A 23,701-nucleotide genomic window follows, 5' to 3' on the forward strand; every position below is an offset into this window, starting at 1 on the left:
AAGATCAAACCTATCCATTCTGAAGGAAATCAGCCCTGAGTGCTCACTGGAAGGACAGATCCTGAAACTGAGGCTCCAATACTTTGGCCACCTCATGAGAAGAGAAGACTCCCTGGAAAAGACCCTGGTGTTGGGAAAGATGGAGGGCACAAGGAGAAGGGGACGGCAGAGGACGAGATGGTTGGACAGTATTCTCAAAGCTACCAGCAGGAGTTTGACCAAACTGCAGGAGGCAGTGGAAGACAGGAGTGCTGGGTGTGCTGTGGTCCATGAGGTCACAAAGTGTTGGAAACGACTAAAAAACAAATGAAAACTGGAAACACATGCTTAGAACATGTGAGTCCAAGGCTCTCCTTGGCTTATTCTGGTTGTGCCAAATTATGGTTAGCACAGGGACAGCAGACATGGTGCCCTCCATTCCAATCAACCTGTCATAAGCCTTCATGGGATGAAGTTGAGAGCTCTGGACGAGTAGAAGGGCACACAGGGCCAGCTGCAGAAGCAATTCCACCAGATGAGCCTGTGCAGCCAGTATCCCTCCAGCCCAAGAACATGGCACTGCCATTCTCAGACTTGGTGGCCCATTGCAGAAGGCCCAGTAAGATCAGAGCCCGCCCCCCTGCTCCATCACAGTGGGAGACCACTGAAGTTGGCCTATTTAACTGAAAAAGCCCCTTGCAGTGCAACGTGCGCTAACAACTGTGATTTGTGCTTTCGATGGAAAGACATGGGCGTGCATCTAAAGCAGGCTGTATACCTCCCTGTCTATTTGTGATAGTTTTAATAAAGTGCATGTATTTTTAAGCCATTTGTTCTGAACAAGAGAACAGTGCGTGCGTGTGCCATAGGAGGGAGAGGAAAGCCTGGAGGGGTAAATGAGTAATTGCATGGATAAAAGCCGGGACAAAACTGTATTACCCATCAGTCTGACACAACAGACAGCATTTTTGTTTGGTGGGTAAAATGGCACAGTGGAGTGCAAGGTTCTGGCATGCTGCCACTGTAGGGGGCTGAGCTGAAGCTTGTTGCTGAAGCAACACGAGAGCCCTGCAGTCATATAGGACAGGATGAGCCTTGCCTCACGTCTTGCCTTGCTTTGCTCAACCTTTCCTTGCATCCAGCCTGAGCGCTGCCTGGCACCATGCCTTGTCTCACTGCAGACCAGAGGATGCAGCTAAAACCTGAAATGTCAATAGTAGGTGATAGTGGGAGTTGTTGCTCACAACATCTGAAGGGAACCATGATAAATATCCCCGGTTTAGGGTAATATCCAAAAGTGTTGAGTGTGTGTTTTAAGATTCAGCAGTTTGCTTGTGGGAGGAAAGTGGGATAAGGTTTGTCACTTCTGAGACTGAAACACAAATTTTGAAAGGCCCCATTGTATGAGCAGTTTTCCATTGACATGTTGCATTAGCTGAATGCCTTGCACCTTCTTCACTGGCCAAAATTCAGACAATAGCTGCACACAACAGTATTGGTAAAACCTGCAGAACTCATACACGTTAATGAGGATCTGCAGAAACGTGCTTACCTATTATAAACAGGAACCACATAAAGAAGAATAAAGGAACAGCTGAAGCCGGCACATTCTCTGAGTCAAGTTCTGTGTAAGAGCTCATTGAGAAAAATAGATAGCCAGAGTGAGTGAGCTCCTCAAGCAGGAACCCAGCTCAGTTTATAAATTTCCCATAAATATGAACTGGCCCATAAAGAATTGTTTATAAAAGGGTATGGTGAGCCTTAAGAGCAAAGGAGAGGGACAAAAGAAACACTCTTGAGCTTCATGAGAGAGAAATATTAAGATTACATGAACCGCCTTCCTGGATCTGGCCAAGGTATAACTTTCTGCTTCTAGCAGCAACAAACCAGAAGCTTCTAAATCTCCCAGGCAGGATGCAAAGGTCATGCTAATAGCCTCGCATCATTAGCAATGGAACAAGAAGAGCTGGAAGTTCCCTATTCAGAAATAAGGAAAAGAATGATGCATGGAGGGCATTGCACTCTGCAAAACTCTGCTCTGAAGATTTGGAAAGGGTCTTTGGGAACTGCATTGCATGATGCAGATTCATTCACTGCTGAACCAAAGCTATAACTCAACATTCACTCCGATAAAAAGTTACGAATGCCTTTAATAACAAACCTCGCTCTTACTGCAACATGAGCAACCCCATCCCACCTTGCCATGTTGACAATTCACAGCATTTGTGCAAAGAAAATTAGCTTGTTTGGGCAGTCAACATCAGATAGTTTGCAACCCTGTAAGCAAGAGCCAGGAAATCCTCTGGTCCATGGGGTCACGAAGAGTCGGACATGACTAAACAACAGCAGCAGCAAACCAGTCCAAATACTTTTACTGAGGTACCTATAGCCAGTCCTGATACCTTTCCTACCTTTCAATCCAAGGACTGGTGTCTTTAGCACAAAGAACATGCCTAGAAGTCTAGAAACCCAGAAATAGTTTACATTGCTGGTGGAGATAAGCAAAGACGTCCAGCATGCCTGTCCGTTACTGAAACTCCATAGCACCTCATATGTCAAGTGCTCTGTGTAATGAATTACACATCAATGTGCTTACTTCAGTGTTTACATATTTCATTGATTGAATATATACACTTTGGTGGGCTAAACCAGGAATGCACTTCTTTACTGTAACCATTGCCCTTCTCATTGATGTGAAATGTGACTCAGGAACATTCTGTGAAGCAATGAAAAGGCGTTAAAAGGCTGAAGGGCCAGCTCAGCAAAAAAACCCAGTTTAAAGGCAATTTGCTTTTGTGCTGCAAACATCATCCTTGCTCAAATTCTGACAAATGAATTTTGCCTTTACCCCAATGTTTCCAGTATCAATGAGTTTATAATGTTACTGTCATCTTGAACCCACATTTTTATTTTGAATATATTCTGCAAATTTGTGAGTTTTATTTTCTCTGCACTTTTTGCCAAAGGAAATCATGCAAATAAGCTAAACAAATCTGCTGGCAAAGTAATCACTAAAACGGGCCCATATAACTACCAGTATTTGCTACCTATGGCTCAGGGTGGATTTGATTTAAATCAAATAGATGTAAATCACGATTTACATCACGATTTAAATCACTAGTCAGTAAGACTTGATTTGAATATTATTATTATTTTTACAGAAAGACTCATTCTTGCTGGTATAATCTTAATATTTACAACCAGATGAAGGTTTCATTTTTTTAATAATAATTTTTCAGAGTAGTTCTTACAGTTATATCAAGAATTACTGATTTGGTTATACTATTAGAAATACAAAAACAGATATTTATGAAATTATGGTGAGGTTTAATAAGTAAACTGCTTATATTTGGACAACCTTTCTGCTGTACTTTATTGGAAGGAGAAAAACAATCATTTCCTTAATAACAATCCACAAAAGTATAGTGGTACCTCTGGTTACATACTCAATTCGTTCTGGAGGTCCGTTCTTAACCTGAAACTTTCTTAACCTGAAGCACCACTTTAGCTAACGGCGCCTCCCACTGCCGCCGCACAATTTCTGTTCTCATCCTGAAGCAAAGTTCTTAACCCGAGGTACTATTTCTGGGTTAGCAGAGCCTGTAACCTGAAGCGTATGTGTCAGGGAACTGACATCGGAGCTAGAGGCGGAGGGAAGGCTCTCAAATGATGCTGGAGAAGGGCCCAGCAGGGAGAGAAGCAGCTCAGCAGATGGGGAAGCAAATCAGCGCAACACCAGGGATAAAGGGGGGCAGATGGGGGAATCGGAGAGAGGGCTCCAGGACTCTTCACCGGACACCAGCGGGGAGAGCACGGGTCATCCGCTACTCACACCCTCCCTGCGCAGAGAGAGTAGGGGAAGACTTGGCGTCAAACAACTTTTATGTTGGAAAAGGTTTAAGAAACGCCCACTGACGGATTCTGCTAGCGACTGAGGCAGCCATGAAGTGAAGGGCTGTCCAGACAGAAAGGTTTAAAAAGGCAACACAGCCAGGAGTGGCGGTAACTTACGCACGAGCAACCCCATACTCATTACAGTATGTAACCCAAGGTACCACTGTATACCGAATAGTTTGCAAACAGGGCTGTTCTTAAACCGAGGTACTACTGTACAGCTGTATGCATAAGCCACACATCTCTTTCAAGAAGTAAACACACAGCCCCTGCCAAAATTTCTCTAACTTCCCTAACAGAAAGGCTACCCATAAGAAGCAGGGAATGGCACCAAGAGAGATATGCTGCCCTGTAGGAAGGCTGCTTGGAATCAGCAGTGCCCTCCCCATCGTCAGATGAGGTGGGCAGAGTTGGAAGGGGACTGGAATGCAGAGAAATCAAAACTGGCTGAGTCCATCTTCGTGCTTGATGATGATGGCACTCTTTCTCTCTGTCCCAATTCCATGCCTTCATTTGTCCACCCACAGCACTGATTATCCGTGTATTACCCCTGCCTCATCTTCGTGAATACAGTGCAAAAGAATGTCCGTTTTCACATTGCGATCAGACACACCCATTGGGGGCAGGGAATGCATAGACAGTAGCATCCGGGTTTCACTGAAGTCATTAGTGGAACCTCTGCCAAGTTCAGCAGGGAATCCCTGGAGTTTTCCCCCCAAAATGCCCTTCAGACTGCAGGTAAAGTGTGGTCTCTCCCTGCCAAGAAATCTTTTTGGGTGGTGCAGCTGCTTCGTTATACAATATTGCTAAGAGATACATCCAAGCATTGCTAGAACACAAGGGGGAATCAAATCAATACTTTTTTTATTTATTCTTTCAGGGTAGGGAGAGGTGCCAAATTCAGACAAGAACTCTCTTTATTTTCATTTTCTTTTCTTTTTTACTGATTCAATATTGGCTGGAGACCACTAGAGTCGTAATGTTAGAAGATGGCTGGGAGAAAAATAAAAGCACTGTTTGTGGGAAGGAACGTGCAATCCTTTGAGCCTTGTTCAATAGATGGAGCCTTTTCAGTGCCTAGACTGTGAAGACCCTGAAAAACTCACTGGGTAACTTATCCTGAACTCTTAAAATAACAAGGCCATGAAAATTTTGCGAAACAATAGTTAGGCAATAGTTTTTTTTGAATACCTAGACAGCTTACTGTAGAAGGGCAATGCATGATTTACACTGGGAGAGCGTTAGTATTCTTGTTCTGTTTCTTTTATATATATAGATTTGCTGAATGTGTCAAAACGTTTGTTTGCTGCTCTTGTATTGTGGTGGCCTATGGCTTTAAACAATGAAGTTTATTCACTCAAAAGTTAGGCAGAAACGTCCGAAAATTCTTGAGTTTCTAGATTGAAATTGAGTTCTGGTCAGGACTGGCCCTACCATTAGGCAAACTGGGGGAGCGTGCCTCAGGCGACAGAATTCAGCGTGCTACTGAACTCTAGAAAAGTACTAAAATCTAGTAATTGAGCCATTTTGTGTGCATTCATAGAACATGCAACCATAGACACACGGGCTGTTTTTGGAACTGGAATGCTACACATGGGTTCCTACTATGGGCTATTACTGACAATAGGCCTTACTTACAAAGCCAGACAGTTCTTATCAATAAAGGGAAATTCCATTCATTATCATGAGCACACGGCAAAGTCTGAGAGTAGGGAGGGGGTGGGGGGGACTGCTTGCCAAAATGCACCCTGCAAAACAGCTGACCAAAAACTTCATAGTTAACAGCTCCTTTTTGGAACAGTCACCTGACCCAACACTTTGCCTGCATGGTCATATCAACAACACAGAGGGCGGAGGTTCTTTGCCGTCCTGGGCTAAACCTTCTGGAGAGGCAAGGAATTCCTGCCTTAGTGCGCTTTCAAAAAGAGTTATGGTAAAACATCCATTATAAGTTATACAATCATGATTGATACACACTGCAAGAGATTTAAAAAAAAATGTTTGAAAAGCATTAGCATCTTTATTTGGTTGTTTGCACTGGAATTAGAAACCAAAGGGTCTTTAAATCTCTTCCATTTGGACAAGTTTTATATCTACTCAAGTTAATGAATTTTTTATACTGAAGCCTATGGATGACAAAGGCTTGACTCCTGAAGAGGACTTTATTTCGAAAGCTTTCTGGCTGATTCATCTAAATAGCACTTATTTCTAAATGTCATCTGACCTGTAGGTAGAATACAGAAGTGCATTCTTAATATTTGTCTGTATGTTTCATCATAGTGTTTTAGGTTAAGTCTGATTTTTGAAGTTGTATTGTGTTAAGGAAAGCAGAACTCCCCCCCCCCCGTTTTTGTCTGTGCTCTTTCAAAACGCAGATGAAATGTGTTCCCATTTCGGCCTCAAATACATGCTGAGGACGGCCATATCCATACCAAGAAGGAATGAGGCTTGCTTCTCACCAATTCACTGCAATGGAATAGGGACTCCTGCATAATGAGATGGCTGACATCAGAGACCAGGAACATTTCACCTCAGGAAGCAGAGCTGGAATGAACAGCCCTCCCATTCTCTCCAGGGCGCTTGGGGTCTCAAGGCACCAGCAACAGAAAACAGCACCCTTAGAGGGTCCCAGCTCACATTCCCCAGTATAGGCCATTTAGCTCTAGAGACGCTGATCAGCACAGCTGCCCTTAGTCAAACCTTGGTTTCAAACACTGGTTAAGAAGAAAACCCTGGTTTGGGGTAGTTGCAGTTATATGCCTATGATGGTGTTATGCTTACATGTGTGTCTTATGGGGGAGTTGGAGATTCATGATGGAGAAGAAAGGATTTAAAGAAGGAGTTTGTAATTCTCTCAGTTTGCTCCCATTTAGGAGATTGACAAAGATACCAATGCATTTCCCGGTCATTCCTAATGAACAGAAAGAGTCCACTTGAATGAATAGCCAGGCGCAGTGCCCAATATTACGGAAGTTGGAGGCTCAAACGCTTATCCTAATTTTGACAGGCTCACGGTGGAAATATTGGACCCTATAAAGTATGGTGGCAGTTATTTATGAAAACTCTGACCTTGAAAGAATTCTTTACCAACAAACGGATAGTTCAGTCTCTCCTATTCTTAATTATGTTTAGTCTGCTATAAACCAAATAAATGAGTCTGCAGTACCTATGACTAAACTTCTCAGGCTTTCAAGGCAACTGTTCTCCTCTGTAGAATTAAGTCGTGGTCTTGATCACAGTCTGGGACCATGATGCTAAAGAAACAACGTAGTAGACATCAGGCAACTGTGTTGATGGGAAGCAGAAAGGAGAGCAAATCTGTTGTCGTTTGCAGGGACAGGGACAGGGAGGCAGAGTGAGAAAGAGCAAAACAGCAGCCTCTAGAAAAGGAGGCAGCTACACAGCAAAGTCTCGTTTCAGCCCCTACTCGTTTTCCAAATGCAAGGAATAAGGCAACATTTTCCATTCTCATTATCTCCCGACAAATTTAGGTGATAGGGATATGAGCCGTCTCTTATCATTCATATGTGAGTGTCTAAAAATCCAGACATGATGAGGGCCAGGGACTGGAACCAAGTTTGTGCTCCTGTGTCCTCAAGAACAAAGTTTTGGCTCTGATTCCCGCTAATCATGTGCTTTGAATATTTTCTGTGAGTAGGTATTACAAGAGCTAAAAATGCCCAATGAAAACTTTTTTCCCTATTGCTCTTGGGAAGCGTATTTTAAACTCCCCCCTGGCCAAGGAACAATACTGCAGAACACAAAGCCACCTTTGCAACAGTGAACTCTAGATATAAACAATGCAATCCTAAGCAGATCTGTTGTTGTTGTTTAGTCATTTAGTTGTGTCCGACTCTTCGTGACCCCATGGACCAGAGCATGCCAGGCACTCCTGTCTTCCACTGCCTCCTGCAGCTTGGTCAAACTCATGTTGGTAGCTTCGAGAACATTGTCCAACCATCTCATCCTCTGTCTTCCACTGCCTCCCGCAGCTTGGTCAAACTCATGTTAGTAGCTTCGAGAACACTGTCCAACCATCTCGTCCTCTGTCGTCCCCTTCCCCTTATGCCCTCCATCTTTCCCAACATCAGGGTCTTTTGGATTTGATATCCCGCCTTTCACTCCCTTTAAGGAGTCTCAAAGCGGCTAACATTCTCCTTTCCCTTCCTCCCCCACAACAAACACTCTGTGAGGTGAGTGGGGCTGAGAGACTTCAGAGAAGTGTGACTAGCCCAAGGTCACCCAGTAGCTGCATGTGGAGGAGCGGGGACGCGAACCCGGTTCCCCAGATTACGAGACTACCGCTCTTAACCACTGCACCACACTGGCTCTCCTTTTCCAGGGAGTCTTCTCTTCTCATGAGGTGGCCAAAGTATTGGAGTCTTAGCTTCGGGATCTGTCCTTCCAGTGAGCCCTCAGGGCTGATTTCCTTAAGAATGGATAGGTTTGATCTTCTTGCAGTCCATAGGACTCTCAAGAGTCTCCTCCAGCACCATAATTCAAAAGCATCAATTCTTTGGCTATCAGACTTCTTTATGGTCCAGCTCTCACTTCCATACATCACTACTGGGAAAACCATGGCTTTAACTATATGGACCTTTGTTGGCAAGGTGATGTCGCTGCTTTTTAAGATGCTGTGTAGGTTTGTCATTGCTTTTCCCCCAAGAAGCAGGCGTCTTTTAATTTTGTGACTGCTGTCACCATCTGCAGTGATCTACTCAGATGTAAATCCTACTAGGTAAATGCATTTAGGATTGAAGCCTAAGGCTGAAGTTCTTAGAAAACCAAACAAAGAAGAAGGTAGATGAATTGCTTAAAAGCCAAACATAAAAGCAGGGTGATGGTCTATCATCTTTAAGGAAGAAATCAAATGCAGATGGTAGAACTAGATCAATCAAAGAGAAGAAGGAAGCAAGGGGCAACTGGTATATAATATGTTACATATATAATGCAAAGTGCAATGCAAATTGTGAAATAGTAGATGTTCTCAAAGAAATATTTATTGCTCGTGATCACATGGGAAGTTGTGGAGGTGTGGAACTTCCAAATAAGCCACAGATAAAACAGACAGGAAATTTATAGCGCCAGTCTGCAGCAAGTAAACATATTTAGCAGTGTTCTTCAAGGTGCCTATCCTGGCAAATTGTAAACAGTCACAAATTTGAAGGCTACTGGCTTTGATGGCTATGTGCTTCCTGCATTTGGAGGGCAGTATGCCTCTGAATACCAGTTGCTGGAAACTGCAAGAGAGCATAGTGCTGCTGTTTGTGGGAACAGGATGCTGGACTAAGTGGGACTTTGGACTGACCCAGAAAGCCTCCTCTTATCTTCTCCTATTTGCTCTGGACAGCCAATGTGACCACCCAACTCACATCTTTTCATGAAATCCTTGTTTTACACAATGTAGAATCAACCCTGTATGCTTCAGAATTGAATCAATCTGAGGCTGGTTTATATACTGAACTGAATCACTGCAAATTCTGTTTTGAATGTTTTACAGTGGTACCTCGGTTTATGAACTAAATCCATTCTGGAGGTCCGTTCTTAAACCAAAACTGTTCTTAAACTGAGGAGCACTCTGTCTAATGAGGCCTCCTGCCGCCAGTGCCCTTCCACCGTTCAGATTTTGTTCTTAGACAGAGGTAAAGTTCGCAAACCAGGACACTGCAAAACCAGAAGTAGTGTCCTGGTTTGCGAACTTTACCTCGGTCTAAGAATGGAATCTGAACGGTGGAAGGGCACCGGCGGCGGGAGGCCTCATTAGGGAGAGCGCTCCTCAGTTTAAGAACAGTTTAAGAGTTCGTAAACCAAATCGCTTGTAAACAGGGCTGTTCTTAAACCAAGGTACTACTGTATTCTTTCCTTCTACTTGTCAGAGACTTTTAAGTTCTGTTGAAGGACTAAGAAATTTATTTTCCTTATATCAGCTCAATAAACAGTTCTGGGTTTGCAACAAAAAGCTAACTGACTGCCGTTCTGGGTAGCACATGACTCTGGTTCAAGTGATTTGGTTTGACTCATATTTGAATGTTGCATGAGCCACTGTATTTGGTTAAACTCTCGGTATGACAACATAATCTAGGTGATGTTGGCAATCTAGGAGGCAGTTGTGGTGGTGATGGAGTAAAGTGCAAATAAACATGGGGATAATCTTGCTTTAGAATGCAGCTTATCTATCTATCTATCTATCTATCTATCTATCTATCTATCTATCTATCTATCACAGTACACCTTGTCTTTTGGCACAACTGGCTCTGCTGACTTACAGCAAAATTCATCTTTCATTCCCTCCACTGCATGATGAACCTTGTTTCCCTTTCACCAACTATCCTTCTTAGTTCAATTCTTTACATATCAGTCTATCTAGGCATGGTGTTCTCCAACAGAAGTCTTACCTATAAGGATCCGTAGGGTCTTTGGCATCGCAGACGTCAGCGTGACCATGGCATACGCACCGTCCTCCAATGCTGATATCTTTGATGCTGTAGTAATACTAAAAGATCGCGGAATGGTTTGTCCTTGTCACTTTGCAGACACCGGCCATATATTCTCTCCCATACAAAGGAATAAACTCATGGCACAAATGCCCAACTACTTCAAATTAAATAACTCAAACTTTGTCAGTGATAGGATTCTATCTGACACATCCTTTATGAAATTATTCTTGAATGATGGATGCATCAGTCAAAGAAGTATTCCTTACAGGAAGAGCAGAGTAATATTAGCACCTCTGCCCTGCCTGGTAATTGCCCACACTGGCCATTATACAGGGTGTGGGAGAGGATCAGAGGTTTACAGTGTCATGGCAACAGTATTCATAACTCTGCTTATCACAATGCAGCTTTAGGGTGACATCACAGAAACGTCATGGGCTGTGTACTGAGCAACAGACAAGCTAGAGGCACTAGCAGGTCCAATGTGGTATATGGCCTAATGAAGGCTCCAAGGGCCAGACAGAAAGCATTCAGGGCATTCAGCCTCTAGGGCTGAAGTCCCATCCCCCTGGCTTAGTAAAACTGACGGCCCAGGACATTATGCCAGGCAAGGCTAAACAATTTGCAACCTTTGCTCTTTATTGTCTCTGTTCTAAAAGTAGACCACCATCAGTCTGAACAATACAGTGGAGCCCCGCAAGACGAATGCCTCGCAAGATGGAAAACTCGCTAGACGAAAGAGTTTTCCGTTTTGGAGGTGCTTTGCAAAACGAATCTCCTATGGGCTTGCTTTGCAAGACGAAAATGTCTTGCAAGTTCCTGCGGGGTTTTTCCCCTCCCCCCCTTTTCTAAGCCGCTAAGCCGCTTATCCGCTTATCTGCTAAGCCGATAAGCCGCTAAAAGCCGCTAATAGCGCTAATCCGTCAATGGGCTTGCTTCGCAAGACAAAAAAACCGCTAGACGAAGAGACTCACAGAACGGATTCTTTTCGTCTTGCGAGGCACCACTGTATCAATAAATACATTTTAATATTTTTCTGTATGCCTGGATAAAAGCATACAGGGCTTGAAAATCCGCAGAGCCTCTGAGCAGATATTTAATGACCTAGTTAATCTCTCTCATTTTGTCTGGGAGTAGCACGACAACACCCACCCCTACCAAGGGGAACCAATAGGTTTTATTTCTTTAAATAATACTTTGGGGCATTTCTTCCTTCGTCTGGCAGCACCAACTGCATACTTAAAGCCTCTTCAGTGCAGTTTTTGCTGGCTACAGTAAGTAACACCTGATGGTTATTGCAGAGCTAACGAACAAGCAGACTGGGATATCCCCCATGCTGGACTTTGCCAAGGAAGTTGTGTGTAGCAATCAGCAGGTGCCTCAAGTGTTGTCGGGTGGGTGGCTTTGTTTGTTTATTGGCAACCAACATTCTCCCCACAACCCCCAAGCAGATTGCAGATTTATTACTCTAGACATCTGCATATAACTCTCTCCACAACTGTGTTGTTTGGTAGACTGCAACAAGGATCTCAAAGTCCAAAATGGCTCTCCATAGGAAGGGTTGAGCTGTTGGTCATGCATAATTGGGTTTGTGGGTGGAAATGTTACCTAACAAAGTATCACACATATGTATAAAGGGTTAGGAACTTTTTAATTGATCAAGGGACTTTTTTTTTAGTTTAATTTTTTTATTAAATTTATTTTTATAATCTATTAAATAATTTTGGTCCTAATAGGTTCAGAATAGGCTTAAATTCATGTATGAATGTGCTACTGAGCATATATTCCAAAGGGATATCCAGTCCATGACAGAACGTTAAAATCTTTTTGATGAATTTTATGTGCTATTTTTAATCAGCCGACCCTGACATTTTTTTCTGTATTGATCTCTCCTTACCCCATGTGCACTTTATTGCAAGCAGAGAAAATCAAGCCCAAATGCAAGATATAAATCCTGTTGTATATACTGCAGCCATTTACATGCACATAGTATTGCCATTTATTACAACACGCCCTCACTTCCGTATGGGAAACTGGTAACATGCAAAGTGCAATTTAAATCCAGGTCACCCAGGAACAAGTCCTGTAGACCACTCAGGCTACTGATGTCCTAATTTTACCTTTAATCTTGAGATATATTTTTCTTCATCATCATCATCATCATCATCATCATCATCATCATCAAACATTAGTGAATCTAATCTGATAACAACATTGATTAACTGTTTTCTGCTTGTCCTGAACAGGCAATAGTCAGAGAAGACCCACTGAAAATAATGAACATAGCTAATGAAGGTCCATTAATTTCAGTAGGTCTACTCTGACTAAAACTTAGTTGGATACAACCCTGTTATTCACGGTAGTCATTTGGAAGATGAATAAATGTGTAGAACCTTTTCCCATGGAAGGATACCATGGTACTCTGTACATTTATTCGTCTCTCAAATGTTTCCAAAAGCTACTGCTCCCATGCAGATTTGACTGATAAGCAAAGAGGAGCCTAGAAGCATCTCACCCTTCTGGTCACGGTCGGGTCTCGTAAGGCCTTTCCCATCAGATGCCCAAGTAGGGTGTTAGTCCTCAAGAAGCGTAATCGAATGTTGGTGGCTTTGGTGAAATTCCTTAGCAGAGGAGAATAAGAGAAGTTCATGGCTCCCGGACGCCCGTTCACCAAAGAGACCACAATCTGTAGAAGCAGAGTGAAAAAGAGAGGAATATTTCAGGTGATAGAAAATGTGTGTGTTTCTCAGTCCGGAAATACGCTTCACCATAGCAGTGGATCAATACAATTCTCATCTACTCATTTAAATTACAGTGGTACCTCGGGTTAAGAATTTAATTTGTTCTGGAGGTCCGTTCTTAACCTGAAACTGTTCTTAACCTGAAGCACCACTTTAACTAATAGGGCCTCCTGCTGCTGCCGCTCCACTGGAGCACGATTTCTGTTCTCATCCTGAAGCAAAGTTCTTAACCCAAGGTACTATTTCTGGGTTAGCGGAGTCTGTAACCTGAAGCGCCTGTAACCTGAAGCATCTGTAACCCAAGGTACCACTGTACACTATACTACTATGTTCAGAGCAAGTAACAGTGGAAGGAATTCAGCATCACACTGTTAAAAATGTTGTATCAGTGTAAGCATTTCTGCTTGTACAACAGAACAATCTTTCCTCCCACACCACACTGTTCTAGGGATTCTCCCCCCCCCCAAGTTAATTTAGGAGGTGGGGGAAGAGGGGGGAAGCCCCATTGCACTAGCAGAAGTCTCTGAGTGGGTTTCTGCTAGTGCAACCTGTTAACCGAATCCAGCCCAATATATTCTTCTCTTATTCCTCCATGCAGCAAACCTCAGAGGTAAGTCACAGCTGCTCCCATTTAACAGATAAGGAATTGAGGACAAAAGATTATGACTCACACAAAGCCATGCTCGTGGCTCAACTGAAATGTCAAAAGCTTTCCAGGTCTAGATCTAACATTCTTATCAAAAGATATCGCTGGTTCTCTGTGGATGGTCTTTCAATAATGTAAGCAATTATCAACTTGACTCTAGCACACAAAATAGGAATGTACAAACTACAGAAAAGTAAACTGATCAGTTATAGCTTGCCATTGAAAAGTAAGTGGGGTTGGTATAACCAGGTTGATCCAAGCTAAGTTAGCTGAAGGTTCTCATTCGCTGTCAGTGGCTACTAACCATGATGGCTATGTACTATCTCAATGGTTGGAGGTGGTGTGCCTCTGAACAGCAGCTACAGGGAATCACAAGTGGGAAGAGTGCTGTTGGACTGTGGTCCTGCTTGTGAGCAGCCCATAGGACTTTTGGTCAGATGCCACAGGGTTCTTATGTTCTTACATTCTTATTGAGATCAGTGGGATAACTTAGCCAGGATTTAAGACCCACTAATTCATTCCAAAGGGATTCAATTCAACATACACCATGTCGCCAAGCAATGAAAAAAATATCTCAGCTGTAATCCACTTCAGCATTCGATAGGGCAAACTTAACATGTCATGCCAATATCACATACAATTCTGGATTTCTTAATTTAAACATCCTGCCATTTTCACAAAGGCATGGTATCTCAGAGGGTATGTGGGGAATGAGTAAGGCACAAGGCAACAGAGACCTTAGTTGCAACGAACAAAATCCCATACATGGATTGAATCTGTTTCAACTGAGCTGCACTCCATTCCAATCTGAGCAGCTGCTAATCAAATCTCTCTTTATTATTTTACCCAGTGCTGAAAAATAGAAACATGCCCTTAAAAATTGAATTAATCCCTTTGGTAAAAATTAACCAAAGTAATTCTGCACTTCCTTGCGTTCCCATACCTTGTCGTCCCTCCCCCAATAAATCGCCCCCCTCATCCTGCTTAAACAGAATGCTTTGAGGACAAGCATGTCTGTGGTTGAATGAACTCTTTACACCCCACCACAACCCTTTACCAATTGCAGCAGAGTCTGTGTCCTGGAACACAGCATCGGCACAGCTGGAGGAGTTCCGCCAGCATGACTCAAGATTACAGCAGAATTTAGCAACAGGATGTGCCAGAGTTTCCCAGGCGCAATATCCCATGGCCTATTATCAGCTTTGGATAACTCAAGAAACATTCAGAAAGGTAAAGTTCACTGGACAGGGCGACAGCTTGCTTATCTCCCAAGAGAAAGGAATATTGCCGCAGAGCCTATCTTCCATTTCCATGACTCTTCTGGGCAAGAATGGAATTGGACAGATGGTACAGAGTTTGAGATCCCAAGAATCCAATCTTTCTTTTCTTAAAATAATTTCTATGTCTCATGGCAGCAGAATATGGTTTGGAAAGGCACAGCTAATGCTTGAAGGAGATTTAGAAACCAAAGGCTAGACAGAACTTACAATGGCTTGTAAGACTCTACACAGTTCTTTACTGTATTTGAAGTGCCTTTCCTCCCCCCCCATTAGTAATAACAATAACAATAGCTATATTATTATTATTATTATTATTATTATTATTATTATTATTATTAATACCCCACCCATCTGGCTGAGTTTCCCCAGCCACTCTGGGTGGCTTCCAACAAAATAGTAAAATACAATAGTGTGCCAAACATTAAAAGCTTCCCTAAACAGGGCTGCCTTCACATGTCTTCTAAAAGTCTGGTAGTTGTTTTTCTCTTTGACATCTCTTTGATATCACAACAACCCTGTAAGGCAAGTCATTTTATTCCCACTCTATAATAGTATAGATAGGTTTGTCCGAGGTTACCCAGTAATAATATTCAACACTCTTTCTACAGGCTCATGCTCTCAGAAACATCAACATATGGAAACCTGGGTTATCCTTCATACCTTATGTTAATTCAGCATTGATCATTTTAAATACAGGACTTGAACTGGGTGGTGTGGGGGGTTTTGGGGGGGCAGAGAAATCCTACAAAAATTAGGCTAATTTGCATCTGAAAACTGTCAGTTTGCATAGTTTCTGGTGCCACAGATCAAATTAAGCATGCTAATTTTACTCCTATTTATTAAAGAATGCTAAAAAGTTTCAAACTGCTATGCTTGTCAAATCCATTCATAGTTACTACTGAACTTACAAAGCAAGTTTTTTGTTTGTTTTTTTTTGCAGAAAAATTAAGCACAGGGAAAAAATCCGACCCACATTCACTGCTTTGATGCACAGCCAGACAAAAAATTAAAGAGTTTACCTCGCCGTTCTCCAAGGGCACAATTCGGGAGTATTCAGTGGTGCAGATGGCGTCGTCGTCTTTGGTTATCCGTTCCACAGTCCTCAGGCCAAATTTCTCTATACAATCTCTCTTGGAAGCTATTGAGCAGAGGAGTCAAGAGGTGAACATTTTAGTTGTGTAAAATGAAATATTAATAATATTCTGCAATTGTATTAGAACTTCCAAATATTCAAAGCACTTCACCTACTTCACTCCAGTGTAATCCTCATGTCATCCCTGTAAAGCGGATCAATATTATCTTCCAATATTAGTGTATTTAAAAACCTTCCTTGGGGTTTTTTAAAGCAGAGGTTAGATGGCCATCTGTCACGGATGCTTTAGCCGAGTTTCCTGCATTGCAGGGGGTTGGACTAGATGACCCCCAGGGTCCCTTCCAACTCCACAATTCTACGATTTTATGATTCCTGAGGCTGAGGGAGAGTAGCTTGCCTAAGGCTACTGTGATGGGATGATGAGCTGCTTGTGCGTAAAAGCCAAATCCCTCAGAGTTTGTTCAAGTCCGCAAACCTCTGTCTGTAACGGAGCCCCTTAAACATGGCTCCGTCAGTCGCTGGCAGATTCCGACAGTGGTTGCTTTCGGAATCGCTTCCAACATAAAAGCTCCTTAACGGAAACACGTCTCCTGGACTCTCGGCGTGACAGTTTCCGGCGAGGAGTAGGTGTCCCTACACGAGGTCCTGAGACCTCCCCACTGTTTTCGCTGGATGTGTCTCTGAGCCATCCCTCCTGCACACTTTCCCTCGGAGCTCCTCCTCTCCCCCTGCTGCTGGTTCCCTCTTCAGCTGCTGAGTCTCTCCTAACCTCTGTGAGCCCTTCCACCTCCTGTCCCTCCGATGGCAGTTCCCTGACAGCTACCTAGTGAGTTTGTGGCAGAGGCAAGTATAAAAAAGAACTCCCTGGTTTCTTTGATAGGACACAACACCAGCTCTCCAGCATAAGATAGGACAAACACAGAAAACAGACATGGAACACTAGGGATTCACAGTGATATACGATATATGATATCTTTATTGTCATAGTCCCATGCAGAACAATGAAACTGAAAAACTACATAAAACATTCAAAAACCCCTAAAAACTCTGAAACCCCATTTTAAAATACACTATACTATAGAGACCCCTTATGTTGCGTTTAGAACCAGAATTGCATTTGCGTAGAAACTGTTTCTCAGGCGGCTAGTCCTGGCCTTTATAACCCTATACCTTCTTCCAGAAGGCAGAAGCTGAAAGAGATCATTTCCGGGGTGCGCACTATCCTGCACTATCTCTGCCGCTTTCTTATGGCACCTGGAAGTGTAGGTTTGATCTAAGGTGGGAAGAGTGCACCCAATTATTCTCTCCGCAGTCTTTACAACCCTGGGTAGCATTGTTTTTCCCCTGACCGTGCAGCTCCCAAACCACACACACAGACCATAAGTTAATACACTGTCCACAGTGCAATGGTAAAATGCCATCAACAGGTCCTTTGAGAGATTGTTTTTCCGGTGGATTCTCAGAAAATATAACCTCTGCTGTGCTCTCTTCATCAGGTCTTTGCTGTTTTCTCCCCAGGTTAGGTCGTCTCTCAACTCCATTCCCAGAAATCAAAACACCGAGACCTGTTCCACGCACTTCCCCTCAATAATCAAGGTCAATCAAGCTCAAACAGTGAGCTTTGTTTAGGGAATATCCTACAAAGTGCAACGGTGGCTACTTTGGGGAAGGACTGCAACGCAATGAGAGAGCATCTGCTTCGCATGCAGAAGGTACCAGGTTCTCTCCCCAGCAACTCCAGGTAGGGCTGGGAGACAGCCCTGTGTGAAATTCTGGAGAGCCACTTCCGGTCAGTGTAGACATTAATGAGCAAGGTGGACCAATGCCTTGACTCATCTTATGATTCCTGTGCATTTGCGAAAGAGCCATTAGTTGTCACTCTGAAAAGTGCCTGAAAACCTGCAATGCTGGTGCAAAGGAACATGGACCTGTCTTCCTTATCCCTGCAGCTTTTACAAGAATGCAAGCCCCATGCAGATTTTGAGATGGAAATCTTACTATCCCAGGCACAGGTCCCAACCCACTCCCTCAAGGCCCGTCCAGAAACAGCTGCAGAAGGAACTGAGCTTTTGATTCCTGCCAAGAATGGCTAAGCTAACTGGCTACGCTAAGGAGGACATGCATGCTACAGTGCCCCTTGAACTCCCCACCCACGACCCACCTCCAAATCTTGGAACTGACACCACAGTGGTTCTCTAATGGAAGATAGCTGCCCAGAGTGGCTGGGGAAGTCCAGTCAGATGGGCAGGGTATAAATAATAAATTGTTGTTGTTGTTGCTGTTGTTGTTGTTGTTATTAGGCATAGCTGGGTAAACAGCTCCAGAGCGTTCATGAACTGGTAAGAGAGCTAGGTATCAAATAAGTAAGAACCAAAAATAAGTAAAATGATCACCATGAAAGATGGCATTTCAGCGTAGGCTACATGGATTTAGAGGGCCTAATATACCATATTTTTCGCTCCATAAGACACACCTAGTTTTTAGAGGAGGAAAACAAGTAAAAAAATATTCTGAACAAAACAGTGGATGTATGATTTTTGTGGTTCATGCTGCGGCCACAGACATGATATGTGATTTGACGGTGAGTTTGGGGTAGCCCAGTGCAAAAATCCTGAGAATCCATGTGGATCTGTGCTTTGTAACCATGTTTTTTGCGCTATTGCGGCCCCACGAAACAATGGATGTGTGATTTTTTTGGTGTATGCTATAGCCATGGACGTGCTATGTGATCTGATGGTGAATTTGGGGTGATCCAATGCAAAAATCCTGAGGATCCATGTGCTTTTACCTCCCCCCTCCCAGGCAGCCTCCTTTATTGCTAGCGTCCCTTATCTCCCTCCTGACTGCTTGCCGATCAGCTGCTTAGTGGCTTTGCTTCAATACCTCCTTCCCTCTTTCTACAAAAAAAAAAGCACAATCTGCTTTTCGCCCCTGGGCAATTCCGCTCCAGAGACCAGCATTTGCTCCATAAGATGCACAGACATTTCCCCTTACTTTTTAGGAAAAAAGTGTGTCTTATGGAGTGAAAAATACGGTAAGTAGCTGGTATAGCTTCACACAACAAAATACCCCAAATTGGCTGAAGAGAGATGTTGTGACCACTGGCATTTCCTCAAAATCCGCAACTGAGGTTCCAGCTAGGCCTGAGGGTAATTGCGTGTGGGCACATGAAAAACTGAAACAGCAAATGAGAAGGAGAAGGACTAGGGTCATGCTGTGGATGGTTTTAACTCTTACAAACACACACACACACACACACATTCCTGAAGAAAATCACCCTTATATATTTAAGTGCACATTATTTGACTATACACAATTAACATCACATCTAGTTAGCGCCACAACTTTTGCTAAAGCCCAGGAGGTGCACCTCATGCTTCTGGAGCAGTGTTTTGAAACTTCAGTCGCTCTGCATTTGAGAGGCACTAATGTTTGGAGAATGCAACGGCCAAGGAGGCAATGAGAGAACCAGCTGCCAGCTCTCACTGACTCCCCACCATGCCAAATTCTTTCTCCTCCTCCTTGCGAGTCATGCTGGTTAAGTGTCCAGATACACCTGGCACCCGGCGGCCACATGGCACTGTTCCATGACCGACAGGTGGAATGGGGGCTTGCAGCATGCAAGGTCAGGCTCTGTTACTTTCTATAAAACTCTGGTTCCCCTTTGAAATACAAACTTCTATCATGCTAAGAGGGAGGTTTGGTGGTCGGTTTCAAAGGAGATCACCCTGGGAAGAATTCCCTTGGTAGCAGAGGAAAATAAATGTGCAGACTGGAGTAGAGGGTTGGATGTAGGAAGGACAAGTGCCTTTGACTCTTCTGTTGTGGCAGAAACAGCTAGCAAACGGAATGGGAGAGTGGTGGGTGGGCAGATAAGCTTCTGTTTTTTGGGAGACTGGAAGAAAGGGGCTGGAGAGCACTCGGGCAGTGATGTGTGTTCACCTATCAATTGCACAAGGAAAGTCATGGGCTGATGGGGTCTGCAGAGCCATATCCAAGAAGAAGAAGGAGGAGGAGGAGGAGGAGGAGGAGGAGGACGAGGGGTTTTGCTGTGATGGGTGGCCCTTCTTTCCAAACACACAACAAACCTTTTGGATCACCACAATATGTGAACAGAGCAAAACCATCATGATTTAAATTGCTAAGCACAAAAATCCCAATTTAAAATGATTGACTTTCTCATGTGAAATTCATTTGCAAGCTAACGACACCCAATACTGGTTTGCAACTAAATGGAGACTTTGCACACCCTAGGAGCATAATCCAAAACTTTTGGTAAACTTTGATTTGGGTTTGTCCCATTGCTGCAGGAAATATTCCATAAGTATAGAAGCACCTCTATTATGTTAGACCAGGCTTCCTCAGACTCGGCCCGCCAGATGTTTTTGGCCTACAACTCCCATGATCCCTAGCTAGCAGAACCAGTGGTCAGGGATGATAGGAATTGTAGTCTCAAAACATCTGGAGGGCCAAGTTTGAGGAAGCCTGTGTTAGACAATTGGGAGTGTACCTCCTACCAAAAAATGCACTGACTTAAGCTCTAGAAGACTAATTATACTCTGCACATGTGCAGAATGCAATGAGTGCACCTGCACAGAGACCGCAAAGAAGAAACTAGAGTTAAGAGACAGTGAACAGAAGAGGAAGGACCACCTTAGCTACCACTGATAGCCCTTGGGCGTCTTTCTGCAGAAGGTTTTTTGAAACAGGAAGAAAATGAATAAATGAATAAAATGTGAGTCATTAAATAAAAATATTCTGCTACTATTTGGGAGAGGTAAACTCATTTTACGATAAACATGCTTCTTGTTCTCCTATCCACAAAGGAAACCTAATGAGCTCACAGATACACGCTGTCATAGAAATTAGGGATGGAATCACACCCAAGGGGATAATTCACCGTATAGTCTTTCCAGGCACTCCTTCACCAGGTTTTTCTGTTTAAAAGATCACAGTAAAGATCAGCTCACATCTTCTACCAATTACTGTTTTGGCTCCCTGGAGGACCTGGTGCCTGACATGCTCAGAGTAGCTTGGCTGCTCTCTGCGAACTTCATAATGATATATTTGCAGAACAAGCTGGCGCTCCTTGGTAAAGCATGTCTCAGATTCTGCTCTGGAAACCAGCAGGCAACATCAAACTGAGAAATAAATTCTCTTGTCCAATTTCCTTAATTTCCCTTTCCCAGGGAACTACCGGAGGAACAACAGACATCCCTAAATGTCTGGTCGGCAATACCAATTGTCTAGGCTGCAGGAAACAGAAGCAGGCTCCTCTTCCAAAGCCAACTTGGGACCACAAACAATGAGGAAACAAGACTTCAGAAAACATCCACCTCTTCTTCCCATGTCCTATAATAAATTGATATAGCTATGGTCCTGCCAAATTGGTCTTGGCACTGCCAACTAATTAGATAAAAATGTCTGCCAAGAAGTGACACAGCTGGGCTTAGCGCCACAGAGGTCAAAGATGGGTGGATCTCCAAACAGGGCCATTTTGGGTAAATAAGAGAGATGCTGTGCTAAGTGAAAAATCTGCTTCTGAGTGAAAACAAAGACAAGGCGTTGAACCATCTCGCCACTCAAATCATATGCCCAAGCAGCATGCAAAACTTGTGATCAAAAGACAAAAGCAAGAAGCGGTTTGTGAAAGATACTTATGGGTTCAGAGAGGGAGGGAGCTAACTACTCCAACTTACTCTGAAAATGAGATATTCAGAAGCACATTAGACTTAAAAAACATTCTGAACTACAAACTTTAATATATTTGTGACATTCAGATACAATGATGGGGGAACACTAGTATTAATCTTAACTGCAGACAGCAGACGTGAAGTCTTGTGACAAGATGTAAGAATGTTAAGAACTTACACTATTACTACTACTACTACTACTACAACTTCTACTATTGCTTATTCACATCACTTGTAAGAATGGAGCAGAGATAAAGAGAGACTAACGGAATCATGGAGACCACCAAATCCACAAGCTGGGAATTTTCTCTCCCCTCGTGCTGCTCTTTGGAGGTTTTCCACGCACCTCTGGCGGGAAGAGTTGTGGCAACCACAAATTGGGGCTCATGACCAAGGCTAGCCGAAGTTTGAGGATCCCCGCTTATTCCCCCAGATATTCAATGGTTGAAGATGACTCTTTCTGCATACAAGGCAATGGCACTTCCTAATTGTGACCGCGTTCAGAAACAACTGGCGAGTTGTTCCTGTCAGGATATGCCCCCAAGCTTTCACAGAGTTTCTGGCTGAAATATTAGCTTTCCAATAAATGCTAGGAATGATGGATGAGGAAAGTAAAAGGCAGGAAGAAGACAGCATCACAATGGGAGACCACAGAAAGATACACAGAAACCTCCTTGCAGGTTGCTCTAATCTTTAACTGCAGAGATTTAGGAAAGACAAGGCGAATGTCTGGATGCTTATCATGTCAGGACCAACCTATAAAGTAACTTCCTTAAGCAAATATATAAAACTCTTTACATCCAGGATACAACAACACAGATAAACCGAGTGAGCAATGAAAAACCATTTCCTCATGAGCTCTTCACTATACATATCAGGACCCCTCTCTCTGTTATCAGAACACAATATAGGTGCAGAATATTTTGGCTTGTGTTTCTACACTTGCAATACTACCATTAGCCCACACCTTTTCCTGGCAACTCCACAAACCAGAACACATTGATAATAAGTCGTTATTTTAGTACAGCAACACCTACACTTTGGAATTCCCTGCCTGCTGACATCAGGTAGAGAGATACCTTCACTGTACTCTTTTCAGCACCTGCTTAGAAACCTGTTGTTTGGACAAACCTCCCCAATATCGAGAATGTTGATGTGTGTTTTAATATTATTTTAGTTTATTTCTCATTTTAATTTTTTGAACATTTCATATTGCAGCTTTCAACTGTTTTACCTGCAATAAATTTATTCATTTATTCTTCCTGAGGTTTAGGGTTTTTTTAACCATCAAGCAGTGTATACAAACAAACAAACAAACCCCTTGTTGTTAGCTTCAGGGGAACATTCCTTTCCCTCATTCCAGAAAGGATGCAATATTGCAGATATTATCGACCTCAGTCATTCTGACTCTCCTCGTTAAAAATAAAGTAAAATAAAAAACACACTTGAGACTCAAAAAATAACACATCTTTTCAATCATTATACCTTTTTTGAGTAGTCAGCAACAATGAAAAACACATTCTTCACTAGGCACCCAACTATCCCTTCACAATACATTTCCAAAAGCATACGGCATGCTAAGTGCAGAGTGTGTGCTGGAGCAGAATAACACAAGTCAAGAACAAGTTTCAAATACGTTTGCCATATTTTCAACTGGTCCCTGTAGATGAGGATTTAACAGCTGTTCGATCAACGTGTTCACCTACTAATTGCTGCAAGACCTCCTTACCTCTTGAACTGCCAGAACAGGTCCAGATGGTACTTATAGGACTTTATATTTCCTCTATTTTTTTTTCTGGCTAGCTGCCTCTGCTTTTAACAGCTGCATAATGCAAGAAATTCAACAAGTAACTTTCCCTCCACTGTTCCTGTTTCTGCAGGCCACAAAATACTCCATCTGCTGCATTTTTGTTTGTCATACAGTTGTTACAAGCACAAGAG

At 43.1% G+C, this 23,701-nt stretch overlaps 1 protein-coding gene across 3 annotated transcripts in view; it reads right to left on the minus strand.

Moving 5' to 3' along the window:
• The window catches only part of LAMA5 (laminin subunit alpha 5), a 223,032-nt gene that overhangs the window by 105,470 nt on the left and 93,861 nt on the right, over positions 1-23,701 (minus strand). For all 3 annotated transcript variants that reach the window (XM_082225741.1, XM_082225740.1, XM_082225739.1), the window contains exons 4-6: positions 15,994-16,112; positions 12,823-12,993; positions 10,269-10,366 (exon numbers count right to left, since the gene is read on the minus strand). In XM_082225741.1, coding sequence (XP_082081867.1) covers positions 10,269-10,366; positions 12,823-12,993; positions 15,994-16,112 — 388 coding nt within the window. The remainder of the gene's footprint in view (positions 1-10,268; positions 10,367-12,822; positions 12,994-15,993; positions 16,113-23,701) is intronic.

Source organism: Podarcis vaucheri (assembly GCF_965113315.1).
Source record: "Podarcis vaucheri genome assembly, chromosome: 6".
Lineage (NCBI taxonomy): Eukaryota > Metazoa > Chordata > Lepidosauria > Squamata > Lacertidae > Podarcis > Podarcis vaucheri.